Source organism: Helianthus annuus, chromosome 4 (genome assembly GCF_002127325.2).
Source record: "Helianthus annuus cultivar XRQ/B chromosome 4, HanXRQr2.0-SUNRISE, whole genome shotgun sequence".
Classification (NCBI taxonomy): Eukaryota; Viridiplantae; Streptophyta; class Magnoliopsida; order Asterales; family Asteraceae; genus Helianthus; species Helianthus annuus.
This window is the reverse complement of record NC_035436.2, coordinates 5,691,319-5,709,763: the sequence shown is the minus strand read 5'-3', so window position 1 is coordinate 5,709,763 and position 18,445 is coordinate 5,691,319. Positions and strand designations below refer to the sequence as shown.

The following is an 18,445-nucleotide window of genomic DNA, read 5'->3' as shown; positions in this document are numbered from 1 at the left end:
GAACACTTGCCCAAAGGCACGACAGTGCGGTGAAATAAAACCCATTCAGTCAAAGATCGAACTAGCGATCGCCGCCTGTTCGCCTAGTCTCTCTTTACACAAAGAATATACATCGTATATCACCATTTAGTTCTATTAATTAATTACTATAAATTCAGATGCAACTCTAAAAGATATTTACACAATTTTTTTAACGGCCAACGAATCCTCTAAATGGGTTACCGATGAAATTCACATTATCGGGTTACACTCGTCTCCGAACTGAGGAAAACCCTCACCTAGGGCAGAAGCCCATGAACACTTGCCAAAGACACGACAATACGATGAGGTAAAACCCATTCAGTTCAAGAATCAAACTAACGATCGACGCCTACTCGCCTAATATCTCTTTACACAAAGAATATACATCATATATCACCATTTAATTCTATTAATTAATTACTATAAATTCAGATGCAACTCTAAAAGATATTTACACAATTTTTTTTGAACGGTCAATGAATCCTCCAAATGGGCTACTGGAGAAATTCATCACATCGGAATACACTCGTCTCCGAACTGGGGAAAACCCTCACCTAGGGCAGAAACCTGTGAACACTCACCCAAAGGCACGACAGTGCGGTGAGATAAAACCCATTCAGTTCAAGGATCGAACTAGCAATCGCTGCCTACTCGCCTAGTCTCCCATCATCATCAGATGCCGCTGAAAACTAATGCGGATAAGAAAGAATTGAACTTGAGTCTCTTGAAAATCCAAGTCTCTCCCTTACCACTCCACCACAAGCTCATTCGCATTCACACAATTATTTATAATGTTCATTTACAAAAACAAAAAAAAATAATAATAATAATAATAAACCCAAGATTCTAAAGCAAATATTTAATTCCCTATTTTAATTTGATTCCACAAAGTTTATTTAGAAATTTCTTTTCGTATAATCAATTCAAAACTTTAATACATTGAATTACATAATCATTGTTTTTTTTTTCTTTCTATTAAATTCTCTAAATAGAATTCATATATTGAAGTTCTACTTATTAATAAAAGTTAATTGTCATTGTCGTCCCTAGGTTTGGTGGAAAATGTCACTTCAGTTCAAAAGAAGAAATTTGCGTCAGTTCCGTCCTCAACATTTTTGAAACGTGCCACTTTCGTCCAAAAAGATAATGCCTGTTAAACACGTTGAGGACGGAACTGGCGCAAGGCGTTATCTTTTTAGACTGAAGTGCCACGTTTCAAAAATGTTGAGAACGGAACTTGTGCAATTTTTTTTTTTTACTGAAGTGTTATTTTCCACCAAAACACAGGGACAAAAATGACAGTTAGCTCTTACTATTATTATTCACAATAACATTTATTTAAAAAAATCAGAGTATTAAAAAATAGTGTCCATTTCACGTGCCATGTACCCCTAATGTCCCTATATAAACAACCACTTCTTCCCCTCACATGAACCATCCTTCCAAAATGCATAACCACTTCATCATCACATTTCTAATCATGTTCTTCCTCTACAAACCCTCAGCCGCTTTGCGCGACGGGCTCCATGGCGGATGGAAGCCGATTCCGGACGTCACCGACCCTACGGTGGTCAGTATCGGTGAGTTTGCCATCGATGAGCACAACAAGGAATCCCATGACTCTCTCAAATTTTCAAACGTCATTAAAGGAGAGGAACAAGTGGTGCAAGGAACGAATTACAACCTGACGATCACGGCAGCGTACGGTGGTGCTGAGAAGAATTATGTTGCTCTTGTTTGGGACATACCGTGGCAGAAGTTCAGGAAGCTGGTGTCGTTTAATGGACCTGTTTGATGTTGAATTTGCATGTTTTTGTTTTCTATATTTATTTGCAATATGTAACTGTTGCTGGTGATTGGAATTATATTTATAATTAAAAAAAGAGATTATATGATATCGTACATCTGTTGTAATTGTTATTTTGGTGGTAGTGTTAATTTTATGATTTTAGGGTTTGTCACTTCATGTTTTGATCGTTTGGTTTCTCTAAAATTATAAATTTTGTAAGTAAAATGCTATTTACTAAATTTCATTTTTATTGTTAAAAAAACTTATTGATTTTATAATACATATTATGTTTATTATGCTAAAAAGCTTTAGAAGCCAAAAAAAAAGGTGTCTCGTGTTCCAAAGGGGTGGGATTGATGCCTCGTGTCCCGAGGGGTGGGGTAAATGCGTAAAAAAAGAATGATCAACATCACCATGAAACTAAATCTATGTATACGCACTCAGTTTAAAACACCGAAAACTTTATATATATATATATAGGGAGAAGATCATGCGAGAACCACCTCTTATTGCGAGAACCGCGAGAACCAATGTGAACATAACTAAAAATACCTAAAAATCACATAATTTTTTTTTAATATTTTTTATATAAAAATCGCTACTTTTCGAAGCCAAAAAAAATTAAAAATTTTTTTTTTTTTGCCACTAAAAGTAGCGATTTGAGCATAAAAAATATTAAAAAAAAATTTTAGATTTTTTTTGGTTTTTTGGGGGTTTAGTTTTAGCATTTTAGCTTGGGGGGTTAGGTTTTTTTAGCTATTTTAGGTTGTGTTCACATTGGTTCTCGCGGTTCTCGCAATAAATGGAGTTCTCGCATAAGCCCCTCCCTATATATATATGTATGTATATAACAAGTGTGATAATCACGTTTTCTCCCTTCATTCTAAAACTTATATGAAATTGAGTTAGTGTGACAATCTATCAACTCCAAATTGTTCAAGCTTATTTTTTCTTCTAGACGGTTAACAAATTCCCTCAAAATCTACTCCTAAAATCAACGTAATGTTCACATTGTGAGACTTGAGTTGAACCTACACACTTTGATTAAAGGATAGACACTTCATCTTACTAGACCAAGAGAACACATGCTAGCGCTTGATTTATTTAATAATTCACAGAAGGGTTGAGATCCTGTACAAACAGTGCTAATTATAAGAACCGTAAGAACAGATCTGAACCATTGATAATTTAAATCAAGGGTTGATATTGATTATAAATAAAACCCTTATAATTAAAAATTACTACTAACAAATTAGGGGTAATTTTGTAAAATTGCTAGTCATTTGACTATTTTCCATTAAATACAAATTCCACCAAGGTTTTTTAAACTAAAATAACTTTTATATATTTCATTATTTTTTTTTAAAAAATATACCATAAAATCAAGTATTTTTTTTATCTTTAATATGAGTACCATATTGCTATACCTTTTTTGTATTTATAAAAGTGATTTTTAAAAAAGTTAACAAAAGATGTTTTATAATTGTGCTGATAACGTGCTGATTATGTGTTAATTACAAAATAATACAAACAAACATCAAAAGTAGATATAATCAGCACATCTGGTGTGCTAATAATGGAGAACAATTGAGGATGTTGTGCTAATGTCGTTTATGTTGAAAATGGAGAACGATTGAGGACGATGTGCTAATAATGAAGAACGATTAAGGATGTTATGCTAATTATATAGTGTTGTGCTGATTATATTTTTTGTAATTATTTTTAATTAGCTATTATTAAATATGGTCAAAAGGTCTAAATTACCCCTAAACTAATTTTTTATTGATGGACACTTGTCAATTATGTGTTGGTTCTTACGGTTCTTACAAACTTAAGTGTTTGTATTTGATCCCATTCCATTCACAGAAATCCCTATATTTTTCACACCACACCTAATCTCTTTTCACAAAATGATCATAAAGTTTGGGACTTGACCATACTATGTAGAGTAAAACATTAAATTCCTACCAGTCACCATCAAACCAAGAATTACTACACATTAACAAATGACAAAATTAGAATAGAATGAAACAAGCCCAATAATAAATGATTTTTTTTAACGGTAAATTTGGATCACTGACGGACCACTGGAGTATCATCGTGCCACGAGCAGAATCACCCGATCATATCCATCTCCACTAGACAATAATGTCTATACACCAATTCAGGAGGAAACCCAATAAATCTGGAAAAACCCCCTTTGTGGGAATTGAAACCATGACCTAATGGTCATAAGCCTTATCCCACCCCCAACATACCACTAGGCTATAATGTCATGGGTAATAAATGATTTATTTTTGCCATAGAATAGAATGAAATCAGCCCAATAATAAATGCTTTATTTTTGTCATTCATTTATTACATACCTGATAAAGTTTTTTTTATTATATATACTAGGTTATAGATTCGCATCTCACTCGGTTTGAATAAAGATAATATCTTACTAAACCCATGTAACATACGAAACTATACCCTAGTGACTTAGATGAAAATAATTCATAATTATAATAATATAATAATCACAAATAAATAATAACAACAATAGCAATAACAATTTTTCTTATCTATTCATGAGGTTTTGCAATTTTATTTTATTTTTTTTGCCATTTTCATCCTGCTCGTTAACTTCGTCAAAAAAAGTCAGTTAAATGAGGAGCATTTTTGTCTTTTTATTTATTTAATTTATTGTTTTTTAAATGCAAATAAAACTCATCTCATTAATTTACATCACCGGTCAAATGTAAACTTAAGGAGTTATATAAATATCTTCTACAATAATGAGAACTAACTTAATTATTGTTGATATTAAATTACAAAAATAAATTAAAATATAATTTAAATTTTAAACTATATACCATATTCGTTTTTATAGGTTTATCGACGTGGAGGTATAAAATTCGTTGAATCCATAGTTATATTCGCAATAAAGTTTTTTTTTTGTATCGGAAACCACATATGTTATATATTAATAATAAAAATTGGATATCGATCTAATATATTATTAATAAAATAATAATATTGCTAATTAATATATACCTATGCGTAGTTATTCGCAAACAAATTGTTAGGTTAGATTAGATTAGATAATATAGGTCTTATAGGTCTATGAGTATATAACCTAATTTGGTTTGATCCGCAATGATTAAAAATTTAAAACTTTATGTCACATATGAAAATAAAAATAAATAAATAAATAAAATACTACAATAATATAAGATAAATATTTTTTTTTGTATTACGTATTTATCTAAAGTTATGTATAGATTAATAAATTAAATATACTAATATAATATAATAACAATATGTATTTATTTGTTGTTGTGTATAGATTAATAAATTGTCTATTAATATGATATAATAGTACCAAATGAGAGAATGCTATATGGCATTAAGATAAATTTAAAGAGGAATAACATGTGGAATTAATTTGTTTCTTTTATTAGTATTATATGTAAAACACGTGTGCAAACACAAATAGTTTTTAAAAAAATCATGCATACCATATTTTATTAAACGACGAATGACTATACTATTATCGTATCGTATGTAACTTTTCTTCAATTTATAACTTTAACACATTTATATTGAAAAAAAAAATCATAACAAAAACTCGTTAAACATTTATAGTTGTTTTGTATGGTTGACATATTTTAGTGATAAAACATAAATGCAATTTGTTGACTTTTTAATTAGGTTTGTTTGGATGCATTCTAAGTCCATCATAAATCAAAGGGTTATTGGATTTTATCATTCTTAACTATTGGGTATTTACCGCTGTCATTCTTAACTATCACTTTGACTCCCACCACTCCCAACTTAACACTTTGGGTGTTGTGTCACCCCGCAGATGAACATTTCTTTGTGTTTGACTTGTGTTATTGGTGATATTAGGCTAACACTTTGTGAATTACTAATAAATACAGGTGCATCTGCTCCTAAAAGACAAAATGGGAGCCAAAAACCACTCAACCTGAGTGACAGAACACACAAAGTGTTAAGTTGAGAGTGGTGGGAGCCAAAGTGATAGTTGAGAGTGGCAGTAGCCAATACCCATTAGTTAAGAGTGATAAAATCCAATAACCCTAAATCAAATGGCAAAGCAAGAAGTTTGACGGCTTTCTTTCGGAAAAAAGAGGTTAAGAACGCTATCCAAATGTAAATCGAATACCAAAACGGAAATCGAAAACGTTGTCGTTTGGAGGAAAGGTAATATTATTGAAGGTGGTACTCGATAGTCTTCCTTTGTATTATTGTTCCCTTTACAAGGCCCTAAGTGTGTGCTCAATGAACTTGAAGCGCTTAGGAGGAGATTTTTGGGGTTGGAATGAGGAAAAATCGAAGGCAAGTTGAGTCAGTTTTTAAAGAAATTAATTAAAAACTAAACTATCTAATTGGAGGTTTGTTTGTTTGTTTGATTTAAAAGAAAACACAGTTTGTCACGAAAAGTGTTATCATAATGAGAAGAAGTAACTGCCACCCGGAATCTCGAATACTCGTTTTAACACAAAAATCCGTTTACTGATTCAAAACACCACATAGACATGACCTTGGAATTAATGATTTTGATTAATTGTTAAGGATAGTTTTTAATATTCACCATACAACCTAACAATCCGTTTAACTGTATCAATTACCCACCAGTTTACCAATCCGTTAACAACGCAAGAAAGTTGCCAATACGCTTAATAAATGATAAGTAATTCAAACACAACCAATGTTTACCAAGAAATCAACACAAGTAGTCAAGATATACTAGTTTACAAGAATCAGAAATATGATAATTATGTCAAACCGAGCAACGGTTCATCCGGGCAGAAGTCCTCGAGAGTTTAGCCGCTCATGCTTGTTTTCACAGCATCAGTTGTCATCGCGAGTTGATTGGACATGCTTGAGTGGTTTGAAAGATGAGAAATTAATGCTGAATTCGTCCTAGGGTTCGTGTATAAAGGCTGCCGAATGAGAATTATGAATGTGATGATTTAAAACACAAGTTTGAGCTTTTTAAATTATATTCCCGTAAACTCCCTTAGTCGCGTGTCGCGGAGCGTCACCGAACACTCCCTTAGCTGTTTATTTTCGTTTGTTTGTTTGTTTAAATTATTTAATTTTATTATTTTATAAAAAAGGTCATTTTTATACTATGTTTTTACATAAACCGATAGTGTGATCGATTTATTTTTTATCACTTTTACAATTATTATATGTTATTCGATCGAAATTTACCTAAAATATGGAGAAAATTAAGCATGTTGGTCGCGCTTTATGATGGGTTGTTTAAATTATGATGTTCTGTAAAATTTTGAAATTTTGTAACGCCATTTTTAAAAGCAACCGGTTATTTTAGACGTGTTATAAAATGTTTCGCGTACGCTTAACTCAAAATACAACATTGTGGCATGTTTTTTATCTATGCTTAAACCGACCCGCCGTAACGTGCAAGCACCGGCATGCTTACTTTTCTCCACATTTTGGTGTAAAGTTTGTTCGAATAGCATATAACAATTGTAAAAGTGATAAAAATAACTCGATCACATCAATGGTTTATGTAAAAACATAGTATAAAAATTAGATTATCTGTAAAAATAAAAAAAAAAGTAAATAATGCAATCAAAACAATAAAATAAATAAATTATAAAACATATATTTTTATTAAAAAGTGTTAATTAATGAATTAAATAAACTTTGAAGTAATCGATAAAACAATAATGATAAATTTTATAAAATAAAATAAAAGAAATGAAATAAAATAAAAGAACTCAACTAAATTATATGTTATGTGCTTTATATATAAAATTATATCCTTTGGGTATGTCATTTTACCTTAAAGTTAATTGAAAAGTTAACATTAGTTAGCTTAAAGAATAAAGAACGTGCAAAACATAATAAATGACATGTTGCGTGATTTTTAAAGACAAAGAGTTCAATTTAATATAAATAAATAAAGGACAATTTATGTAATTTAGTCTTAAAATATTAAGTCCCCAATGGGATAGCCTGTTGGCAAAGTGTTGTATTCCTCAACCAAGTGATTGTGGGTTCAAATCCTGCAAAGGACAGGTGTGGTAATTTTAGCCGTTAAAAAAATCATCCTCATCATCCTCAGTAAATCCCACCAATTGCAAAGCTAAGGCGGGGTCTGAGGAGGGTAAGATGTAGAGAACCTTACCTCTACCCCGTAGGAATAGAGAGGTTGCTTCCAGTAAGACCTCCGGCTCGATAGTAGTTTTGCATCAAGCCTTGGACATAAGACACATAACACTCAGCAATTATTAAGACAAAGGGGATTGGTGCATGTACTCCCTTGTATTTCGACTATCAACGTCACCACATGATGCATGATTAACCATCCCCTTTTTTACGTTATTTTCATGAAATTAGTAAAATAACGTTAAAATTAGTACACTTTCACTTTTGCCTCCTGAGCGTCCACATATATATACATTATATGCGCATACCACAAACGGAGCATAAACCGTTAAAAAGATAATATTAGAAAAAAGATAACAAACATTAAAGACGTGTGCATTCCATGTGACATTCTCATGTCCTTATAAAAACCACCACTCCATCCCCTCACATGAACCACCTTTTCCAAAATGCATAACCTCTTCATCCTCACATTTCTCATCATGTTCCTCTCTTGCACTAAACACTCCTCCGCCTTGCGCGGAGGTTGGAAGCCGATTCCTGATGTCACCGACCCTACGGTGGTCAGTATCGGCAAGTTCGCCATCGATGAGCACGACAAGGAATCCCATGCATCTCTCAAATTTGAAAAAGTCATCAAAGGAGATCAACAATTGGTGGCCGGAATGAACTACAACCTGACCATCACGGCGGCTGACTGTGGCGCCGACAAGAATTATGTGGCTCTTGTTTGGGATAAACCGTGGGAGAAGTTCAGGAAGCTAGTGTCGTTTAAAGGACCAGTTTGATATGTTTTGTTTTGTAATTTTGATATGTGTAACTTTTTTCTAGTGATCGGAATATTTGTAAGTAATGAAAAGGGATAAGATATGATCATAGTTCTGGTTTAAGGTGTTGTGATTGCCTGATTGGTATTTTCATATTGAATTTGGATGGTGTGGGGTCTGTTTGATTTTACGGATGAAATTGGTACTGGTACCGAAATTTAACTAAAATCAAAAGTGAATACCGCATTGGATATGTTTGGTTGGTGTTGTTGAAAGTCATGAACGGGTACCGTATCACATAGCACCGACAATGAAATTGAGCTAAATTCAAAACTGAATATCATACCGTATATGTTTGGTCAATACCAGTACAATATGATACCGTGTATTGGAATTAAGGTGACAATATATCAAATTTGAATCGTTATCATTAATAACTCTTTATCATTGGTTCAAGCGCTTGATTTCTTTTTAAATAGTTAAGTAGCTAACATGCCTATAAAATCTACTTCTAACTTCCAATGTTTTAAATACCGGTATAAACCGGCCTGTTATACCGGTTAAACCGGATATCAGACGCAAATCCGGTACGATAAAGGCCTGTATAACCCAAATACGATATGTCTTAGATACCGGCGGTAAATCCGGTTCTACCGGTTCAAACCATTGAACCGGCTTGCATTATCTTAATATTTGATTTCTTAATTTTAATAAAATACAATATTAAAGTAATATTGATCTTCCATATTTCGTCGTCGTTGAAATTGTTACTCACCTCGTACAATGCAATATTGTTTATAACTAATAAAAATATTCTTAAAATGCTTAATAGTTTACGATAAAAATAGTTGTTTTTAGATAAAACTAGAATCAGTTACATAAATCCTAGTTGAGATTGGATTGTTTTTTGAGATTAATTTGTATTTTATGGAATTTATAGGGTTAACTAGAAACCCGGTTCAACCGCCCGATACAACCCGGTTCAACTGGTTAAACCATTTTAGAGCACAACCCGGTATGACTTAAAAACCGATTTTTAAAACATTGCTAAAATCCACATGTTTCATATACCTTTTGCATTCATGGTTGGTTGGTGACTGGTGTAGGGATTTTAATGTTTTACCCAAGTAATAAATGACAAAACTATAATAGACTGAAATTAGTGCCCAATAATAAATGATTTGTTTTTGCCTTTCCTAATCAATACTATATATATATATAGAGAGAGAGAATAAGTATAATGTACTTCACGGCTTAACGTACGTTAATGTACGCGACGAAATTACGCTAGTTCATTTGAAAATCACGCAAGTTATAAAGTGAAAACCTAATCACGCTTTTGCACATAATCACGCAAAAGTGTAAGTAGTCACGCATGACAGATTGATCAATATATAATCACGCACGTTGTAATTTCGTCGCGTACGTAATGTACGTTAAGCTGTTTTGTACGTTAACCTTTCTCTCTCTCTCTCTATATATATATAGTTGAGCTGGTCACAGCAATGAAACTAGTCTGGAGGTTGGAGGTCAGGGAGAGGTACCAGGTTCAAGTATTGGGAACTTCCTGTGGTGGCACCTGGGATCGAACCCGGGTTGGTGGAATGGTGACGGGTTCAGCCCGGTTTCGGAGACTCCTCTGCCATTTAGTTGGTCGTTCAAAAAAAAACGTCGACACGTTCATTTATTACTTAACCTGATAAAGTTTTTTTATATACTATTATTGTAGCAACTTTTGTTCAAATATTGAAAGAAACATCATAACAAAAGGCCTACTTGTTATACAATTCTCGTAGTTCTCTACTTAAAGTTGGTTCTGTAATATACAAGCCCCGTCTCTCTCTCTCTCTCTATATATATATATATAGTATATGTCTACTGTTCAGGAGCTTTAGGAGAAATTTCATGTGTTTTTAAATCTACTGCAGGAGTGAAATTACCTTTATGTGCCATAACAACTGAACGAAACTCATCAACGAGCGATGCATCTTTAAACTTCAACGCAAATGTCGAAAGACCATTTTGCCCTTCACTCGTACTATTCACACACGCAAACGTGATCCCTTTTTTCTCCATATTTGTCAGTTTCATATCAGGAAAAATACTTGCATTTAAGATCAGTCTGTAATTCCCTCTTGCCCTCATTACAAGTCTCGCTTTTCGTGTTCCGGATGTCAACACATTGACTTTTAGTTCTCCTTTCCCACGTTCTTTCCACCCGCCGTCAACAAACTCAAAAAGTACCGACTCCGCTGTGAAAACCGCCTTCTCGTTTTCTTCACCGGTTTCTATTTGTACTTCCTGCTTAAAAGACGGCGTTGTTTTGGTTCCTTCAATCTTCTTATCCGTGTTGCCAAACAGATATGAGTTTCCATTGGTACCGAAACTAAAAGACGGGAATATAGGCAGGTCAGATTTCGAGATTGATCCGAATGAGAAAGATGAACCTGAAAAACCCGTACCCACAAGCCCTGAGAACGCGTTTTGGCTACTCGAAAGCTGTTTGAATGAGTTAACAGACCCAGCTGCAGGGGTATTTTCGTCATTTCCTAAGTTTTCCTTTTTCCTGGCTCCAGGGGTATTTTCGTCATTGGCCTCCAGCTTCTGCTTGATTTCATTTTGCTCTTTCTCCGCCGCAGGGGTACCTTCGTCATTTCCCACTACCTTGCTTTCAACGTTCTCGTTCCCAGATACAGGGGTATTTCCGTCATTTTTATCTAATGTGTCCTTGTTTTCACAATTCTTTTCCTCTAATGCAGGGGTATTTCCGACATTTCCCTCCAACTTATCCTCGTTTCCGTTTGTCTCTTCCTTGGATGCAGGGGTATTTCCGTCATTTCCCTCCAACTTATCTTCGTTTCCGTTTGTCTCTTCCTTGGATGCAGGGGTATATCCGTCATTTCTCTCCAACTTATCCGCGTTTCCATTTTTCTCTTCCTCAGCTGCAGGGGTATTTTCGTCATTTCCCACCACCAACTTTTCAGAATCATGATTTACAATTTCTTGTGAATTTGCAGGAGGCACCAAACGAATTGCTGCGAAAGGGTTAGAAGAAGGTGCAGATGCGGTCGATGACGTTTGACCACGTTTGACTTTGACTATTCTTCTATTTGCCAACACATCATCACTCGCCCTTTTGAATGTACCGGTTTCTTGATCGGGAAACTCTTCTTCATCATCGAGACCCGGGTTTTCTCGGGATAATTCTCTACCAGCAGCTCGTTTTCGAGAAGATGGAAACGTGTTCTCCGCATCGCCCATTTCAAATTTAAGAAAAAAATGATTCTGCAAGAAAATACAGAAATAAGCAGTTGCATTTAACACCTATCTATTGATAGGGGCGGATCTAGTGTATAACAGGGGGTAACGCCCTCTACCCCTTGGCGCTCTGGCGGTAGTGTAAAATTAGTGTAAATTTTGGAAAAATTTGACGTTTTTTCTATTTCGTTACCGCTTATTTTGGAAACTCCGAGGCGTTTAGGTCCCAAAAGCAAAGGCGTGATGCGCAAAGCGTGTGCATCACATACTCTATGTGCAGTGGCGAATCTTGAGATTTCCGACACGGGGGGCGTAAGTCACTGAACCTAAAAATTTTCTATAAAACCAGGGGTTGAAAACGTATATACCCAAAAATTTCTATACGAAACTAAATACTCTCCACTAATTGAGCGAATAGTTCGGGGGGTCGGCCGCCCCCTCCCGCCTCTTAAAAGCCTCGCCTATGTCTATGTGCAACAAGAAGTTGTGTGTCTCTCAACTCTTACATATCAGCCTTGATATCAAGCAAACCGTTCATAATTTCTTCATTCCTTCGGTGCCAACAAAACCCTATGTTTGACCAATTTTGATCCAAAAGCATGTCGACTCAATGCCCTAAGGTGCTTTCCTAATCGCCTCGGGCAACAGGCCAGCTTTTGTAAACCAAGCATTCAAGAAAGCCAAATGTGAGAATTCAAGCCCCAATGTCATCTGCTTGTTTGGTATTAAATGAGCTACTTTTGGACCATGCTTAGGGAACAATTAGCACCCGTTTGCAAATGTTACGTAAATCATATCATCATCATCATACTCAGTAAATCTCACCAATAGCAAAGCAAAGGTAGGGTCTGAGGAGGGTAAGATGTAGACAGCCTTACCTTTACCCCGTAGGAATAGAGAGGCTGCTTCCAATGAGACCCCCGGCTCGATAGTAGTTTTGCATCAAGCCTTGGACATAAGGCACATAACACTCAGCAATCGGGACAAAGACCGGTTAGTGCATGTGCCCTTTTGTCTTTCAGCTATCATCGCCACCACAAGATGCATGATTAACCGTCCTCAGCTTTTAACGTTATTTTCACGAAATTAGTAAAATAACGTTAAAATTAGTGCACTTTCACTTTTGCCCCCCGATGGCCCACACATATATACATTATATGTGCATAACGCAAGGGGTACGTAAATCATATGTAATCAAATTTCTTATCAGTTATAATTTTGTAAAAGTAACCCAATCCTTTTCCTATTCTGCTATGAATGTTTCAACTTAACTTATCGAATACCGGAAAATTGTTTAAATATCACATTAAAAAGCTTTTTAAGAATACAGTTAGCATCAAATATTGAAGTAACCTAATTTCTCAGGGTACATATTAGATAAATAATAGACATTCATATTCAAAAGAGTTAAATCCCATTTTCGTCCATTTGGTTTGGGCCATTTTGCCAGTTTAGTCCAAGGGTTTCATTTTTCGTCTGTGGGTCCAAAAAGGTTTCATCATTGCCATTTTAGTCCACTGGGTTAACTTCATCCATTTTTTCTGCCAACGAGAAGGACAATTCGGTCATTTTATATGTAATTATGTTAACTAGAAGGGCAATTATGTTAAAATGACCGAATTGCCCTTCTCGTTAACAGAAAAAATGGATGAAGTTAACCCAATGGACTAAAATGGCAATTGTGAAACCTTTTTGGACCCATAGACAAAAAATGAAACCTTTGGACGGACGGCAAAATGCCTAAACCACACGGACTAAAATGGCATTTAATATCGAATCAACGATTGCATAACAACAAATTAACAAGATGACTAACAAACACAATAACACAAACTGTAACAAATCAATCGATCGAAATTGCACCGACACTTAACATCAAACAATCAAAACAAAACAAACAAAAAACTCATTAGCATCGAATACCGAATCAATAAACATCACAAAACAACAAATTAACAAGATGATTAACATTGACATAACTACAGGACAATATTTCCAGCACAATAACACGAATTGTAACAAAATCTAGCACAAAAATCAAACTAAATAATCGAAAAATATTCACAAGCTCAACGATTAAAGAACTATTTGACGGAAATCGTGTTATTAAGCGATTAATCGATAGAAAACGAAGAAGAAGATGAAAATCGGTACCTTGAAACCCTAGATTTGCGAGCAAAATATTGTTGTAAGATGGTGATGATCAATCATCGCAAACTTTTTTGAATTAAAGAGAGTTTGGTGTATTTTTATTGCAACGGTAAAAGGCTTATTTTTTTTTTTTATTAAGGGAAATGTTTAAGATTTTTCTTTTACCTAAAAATAAGGATTTTCATCCAAAAACTAGATATTTTACACTACTTTCAAAAAAAAAATATTTGGATAACTATGGGTGTAGATGAACTGAACGTTCAGCAAACAGTTTGTGAATTGTTCGGCGGGAAATTCGTTTATGTTTGTTCAATTAGCTTAACGAACGAACACGAACAAAAAGTTTCGTTCGGTTAGCTAAGCGAACGAACATGAACAGAGGTCTCGTTCGTTCGACTGCGTTCGTGAACGTTTGGTAATATGGTGAGTTACGTTCGTTCATGTTCGTTCGTTTATATTAAAAAAATAATAAACCTTTTATCTAAACATATTGAAAACTTGAAACTCATTTTTTCTAAATTACCTAAAATTTGGACATTCGAGACTTTTGTGTGAAAATTATGTCTAAATTAGTTAAACTTTGAATAATTATGTCTAAGTAATTCTAGATACCTATGTCTAAGTTATTTAAACTTGATTCATCGTTTGCTGGTTGTAGTAGACTTCTTGTGTTTTGATTTATCATTTGATGGTTGTATTTAACCTACTTATGTCCAATGTTTAAGGTTAACAATGTTTTTGTTTTTTTTTTTTTTATTTTCAAGTTAAACGTTCGTTTTCATTCCTTTCTGTTCGAGACTAGTGCTCACAAACTGTCCGCGAACAACTGACTTTCCTTAACGAACGAACATGAACATAAGCTTATGCTCGGTGTGTGTTCGTGAACAGTTCGCAGCCATGTTAATTTCCTTAACAAACGGACACAAACATGGCCTTATTCGTGTTCGTGTTCGTTCGGTTCGAATACAGCCATAACGGTAAGAAAAAGGGATATTTGATTTAAATAACCCAAACAGTCACTAATTTACCGATAGTACTCCCAACTTTCGATTTTTACCACACCACTCTTCAACTTTCAACTTATTGGCCGATAACACTCCCAAACTAACTAACCATAACCTAGTTAATTCTTTGCTGATGTGGCACTTGTGTGTTGACGTGGCATCAGAAGTGGGATTTTTTGATGACGTGGCAGCCGAGGTGGCAGTTAACGCGGCATCTAACTTGACTTTTTTTATGACGTGGCAGCTGATGTCAGCAAACTGGATTAGTGTTGAGTTAGTCTAGGAGTGCTATCGGCCAATAAGTTGAAAGTTGAAAGTGGTTTGGTACAAATCGAAAGTTGAAAGTGCTACCGACCAATTTATGAAAGTTGGAGTTATTTAAATTCAATGTCCCACAGAAAAATTACAAAAGTAGTCACTCATTGTCATCATTTTAGAATAATTTTGCGTATATGTGACTACGAGCATCATATCTACTTTTACCCGTCTAATTCTTCTCCTTTATCCAATGTTTTAAAAACCGGTATTTAAGTCATACCGGGTTGGGCTCTAAAATGGTTCAACCGGTTGAGCCGGACTGTATCGGGCAGTTGAACTGCTTACTAGTTAACCTATAAATTCCATAAAATATCAATTCATCGCAAAAAAACAATCCAATCTCAACTAGGATTTATATAACTGGTCATAGTTTTATCTAAAAACGACTATTTTTATTGTAAACTATTAAGCATTTTAAGAATATTTTTATTAGTTATCAACAATGTTGCATTGTATGAGGTGAGTAACAGTTTCAACAACGATGAAATATTGGAATAGAAGTCACTAGGTTAATTACTGGAAATATGGAAGATCAATATTACATTAATATTGTATTTTATTAAAATTAAGAAATCAAATCTTAAGATAATGCAAACCAGTTCAACAGTTTGAACCGGTAGAACCGGATTTACCGCTGGTACATAAGACATACCGTATTCAAGTTTTGCCGGCCTTTATCGTACCGAACTCGTGTCTGATATCCGATTTAACCGGTATAACCGGTATTTAAAACATTGTCTTTATCCCTTGCACAACATCTTACTAGATGTGGCTGGTCCTTTTAGAAACATAAAATAATATCGGTGGCGGTTCTAGCCGAAAAATTCATGGACATCCAATTTATTTTTTATGGGGATCATGGGTATCATTTGTATAAAACCGAAAAAAAATTACGCTACGAAAACACTACCCCTCCTAATACACTAACTCCACCCCTGAATAACATATGCTACAGTTGATATATGGGGGTGTTTGGGTTAGCTTATTTTGGAGCAACTTATGACTTATTGACTTATAAAAGTTACTAAGTTGTTTTTTGAGTGTTTGGATTAGCTTATTTGAAAGGGTTTTGTGTGTTGAGAAGTTATTTTTGAGAAGTTAGAATTTCTAACTTCTCACTTTTGACTTATATAAGTTAATAAGTCACTTTTGAGAATGAATCCCAAATATCTCGCGAATCGTCATCCAAACTTATTTGCCCTATAGATTGATTGATAAACGTTATACAACCCTTTTTTTTTATTTTTTTAATGAAAATTGAAAGTAAAAGTTCATATCATATATTCATATTATTTCAAATAAGAAGTTGAACACGAAGAAATATGAAAATGAAAAACAATGCACTACAACTTTAACGTTTTCATATATCAATAACAAAATATTGTCTAAATGGAACCATAAATAACATTTGACTCCATATATGAAAGACAACTAGAGACTTCAAAATAAATAGGATTCAAACAAGATATATAGTGACTATGCTTATTTTGAATCTTTAAGTTTGATTTGACACGTAAAATGAAGCACATTCTAACTTTTGTTTTAGGGAATTCACATATGAATAGATGTCATGTCTATGTGGAATTTCTAAAAGAACAATTGAATAGCAATGAACGAATACATGAACAAAGTGGACAACATATATCATAAGTGAGTAGATTTCAACCAGCGGCGAAGCTTGAGATTTCCCAACGGGGGGCCGAAAACGTATATACCAAAAATTTCTATAAAATCGGGGGGTCAAAAACGTATATACCCAAAAATTTCTATACTAAAACTACATATTCTCCACAAACGAGCAAAAAGTTCGGGGTCGGCCGCCCCCACAAAGCTACGCCCTTGATTTCAACAAGGTAGATTTGGTGTTAATCTTCTTGCGTGTTAGGTAATAAATAGTAGAGCGACTAAACAGTAATTGTTTAGTAGTTTTTGGTTATATTTGTAATCATGGTTGTAAAACAAGGTCTCCAAGGCCGAGTACACCCCGAGTAGTCGTTACAAGGTAGGCTGCCGAGGCGACTTTCTTCAACTCCGACTAATTACTCGGAATCGATCAAATGCGGTCAACCTTGGCCAAAATCGGATCTAGTAGGTCAACTCGGGCCGAGTTTGACTTAAAATAAAATAAAGCATAATTTCTATGCCTATCATATTAAAGAATCAATATCAATTTCACGTATTTTGTTATAAATATTAGTAAATTTATGTTATTTGACATATATTTAATTTCCGAAAACTAATTTCTTTATAATTTGGCATCTCCGAGTACTCCCCGTGTACTCTCTGCCTAAGCCGGGTAGTCTCAACTCACCGGTCGACCGACTAGGGAGCGCCTAGCGACTTTTACAACCATGTTTGTAATATATTCATATACGTAAGCAGGAATCATGAATGAGAATAGCAGCTAATGATTTTGAGATAACTCTCTCCTTCTCTGAGATTCTTCTTCCTTCTCTATATTAGCTCAATCTCTTGAATACCATTTTTGTTCTTAACATTGTGTTAGGATGTGATTGAAGTAGATTTGATGGTGGTGTTGCGATCAGAGTGTTGATTTGTTGCAAGCGTTAAGGCTTAAAGGATTTTGCTCGTACATTGAGGGTGATTGCGCACATGTTTGATTCATCTCTAAAATGACATCATTTATGATGATTAAAACGAAATACTATGTGTAGTAGTTTAACTAAAAAGTAAAAAAGTCCATGCTACGTCACTGCCACATAGGCAGGGGATCTTAAACTAAACCCTCGAAGTGTGTAGTACTGTAGTGAATTAACTAAACCCTCGAAGTGTGTAGATTGGCATGTTTGGTGTAATTTTGAACCTAGCTTCTAAGGTTATAGCCTTGGCTCTAGCTCCTTGCTAGAGCGTTTCGTTTTAATGAGATATTTGTCTACTATCATTTAAAAAAATAATATTAACAAGATAAGCTTTTTTTAAGTTTCGATCTTAATTCACACACATATTTTCATTATATACGCGAATATTAT

General features: G+C 34.3%; 3 protein-coding genes across 4 annotated transcripts; 2 read left to right on the top strand and 1 right to left on the bottom strand.

Annotated features, from left to right (window-relative positions):
- The first annotated feature begins 1,461 nt into the window (after positions 1 to 1,461).
- LOC110934321 (cysteine proteinase inhibitor 5) lies at positions 1,462 to 1,918 on the top strand. Its single transcript, XM_022177456.2, has one exon. It carries the CDS (start codon positions 1,469 to 1,471, stop codon positions 1,814 to 1,816), a length of 348 nt encoding a protein of 115 aa, XP_022033148.1. The 5' UTR covers positions 1,462 to 1,468; the 3' UTR covers positions 1,817 to 1,918.
- Positions 1,919 to 8,406: 6,488 nt separating this feature from the next.
- Positions 8,407 to 8,745, top strand: LOC110932806 (cysteine proteinase inhibitor 5). Its single transcript, XM_022176061.1, has one exon. It carries the CDS (start codon positions 8,407 to 8,409, stop codon positions 8,743 to 8,745), a length of 339 nt encoding a protein of 112 aa, XP_022031753.1.
- Positions 8,746 to 10,450: 1,705 nt separating this feature from the next.
- LOC110935616 (nuclear pore complex protein NUP50B) lies at positions 10,451 to 14,233 on the bottom strand. Of its 2 annotated transcripts, none has more exons than XM_022177988.2 (2): positions 14,137 to 14,233; positions 10,451 to 12,009 (listed from the first exon to the last, which is right to left on the bottom strand). In XM_022177988.2, exon 2 carries the CDS (start codon positions 11,983 to 11,985, stop codon positions 10,600 to 10,602), a length of 1,386 nt encoding a protein of 461 aa, XP_022033680.1. In that variant the 5' UTR covers positions 11,986 to 12,009; positions 14,137 to 14,233; the 3' UTR covers positions 10,451 to 10,599. The 2 variants fall into 2 exon arrangements, with proteins under 2 accessions (XP_022033680.1, XP_022033681.1); XM_022177989.2 differs by lacking the exon at positions 14,137 to 14,233 and adding an exon at positions 12,176 to 12,782.
- Positions 14,234 to 18,445: the final 4,212 nt, after the last annotated feature.

What these genes read in the sequence shown, in the direction of transcription:
- LOC110934321 (XM_022177456.2), top strand. Translation starts at nt 1,469, where the DNA reads ATGCATAACCACTTCATCATCACATTTCTAATCATGTTCTTCCTCTAC.
- LOC110932806 (XM_022176061.1), top strand. Translation starts at nt 8,407, where the DNA reads ATGCATAACCTCTTCATCCTCACATTTCTCATCATGTTCCTCTCTTGC.
- LOC110935616 (XM_022177988.2), bottom strand. Translation starts at nt 11,985, where the DNA reads ATGGGCGATGCGGAGAACACGTTTCCATCTTCTCGAAAACGAGCTGCT.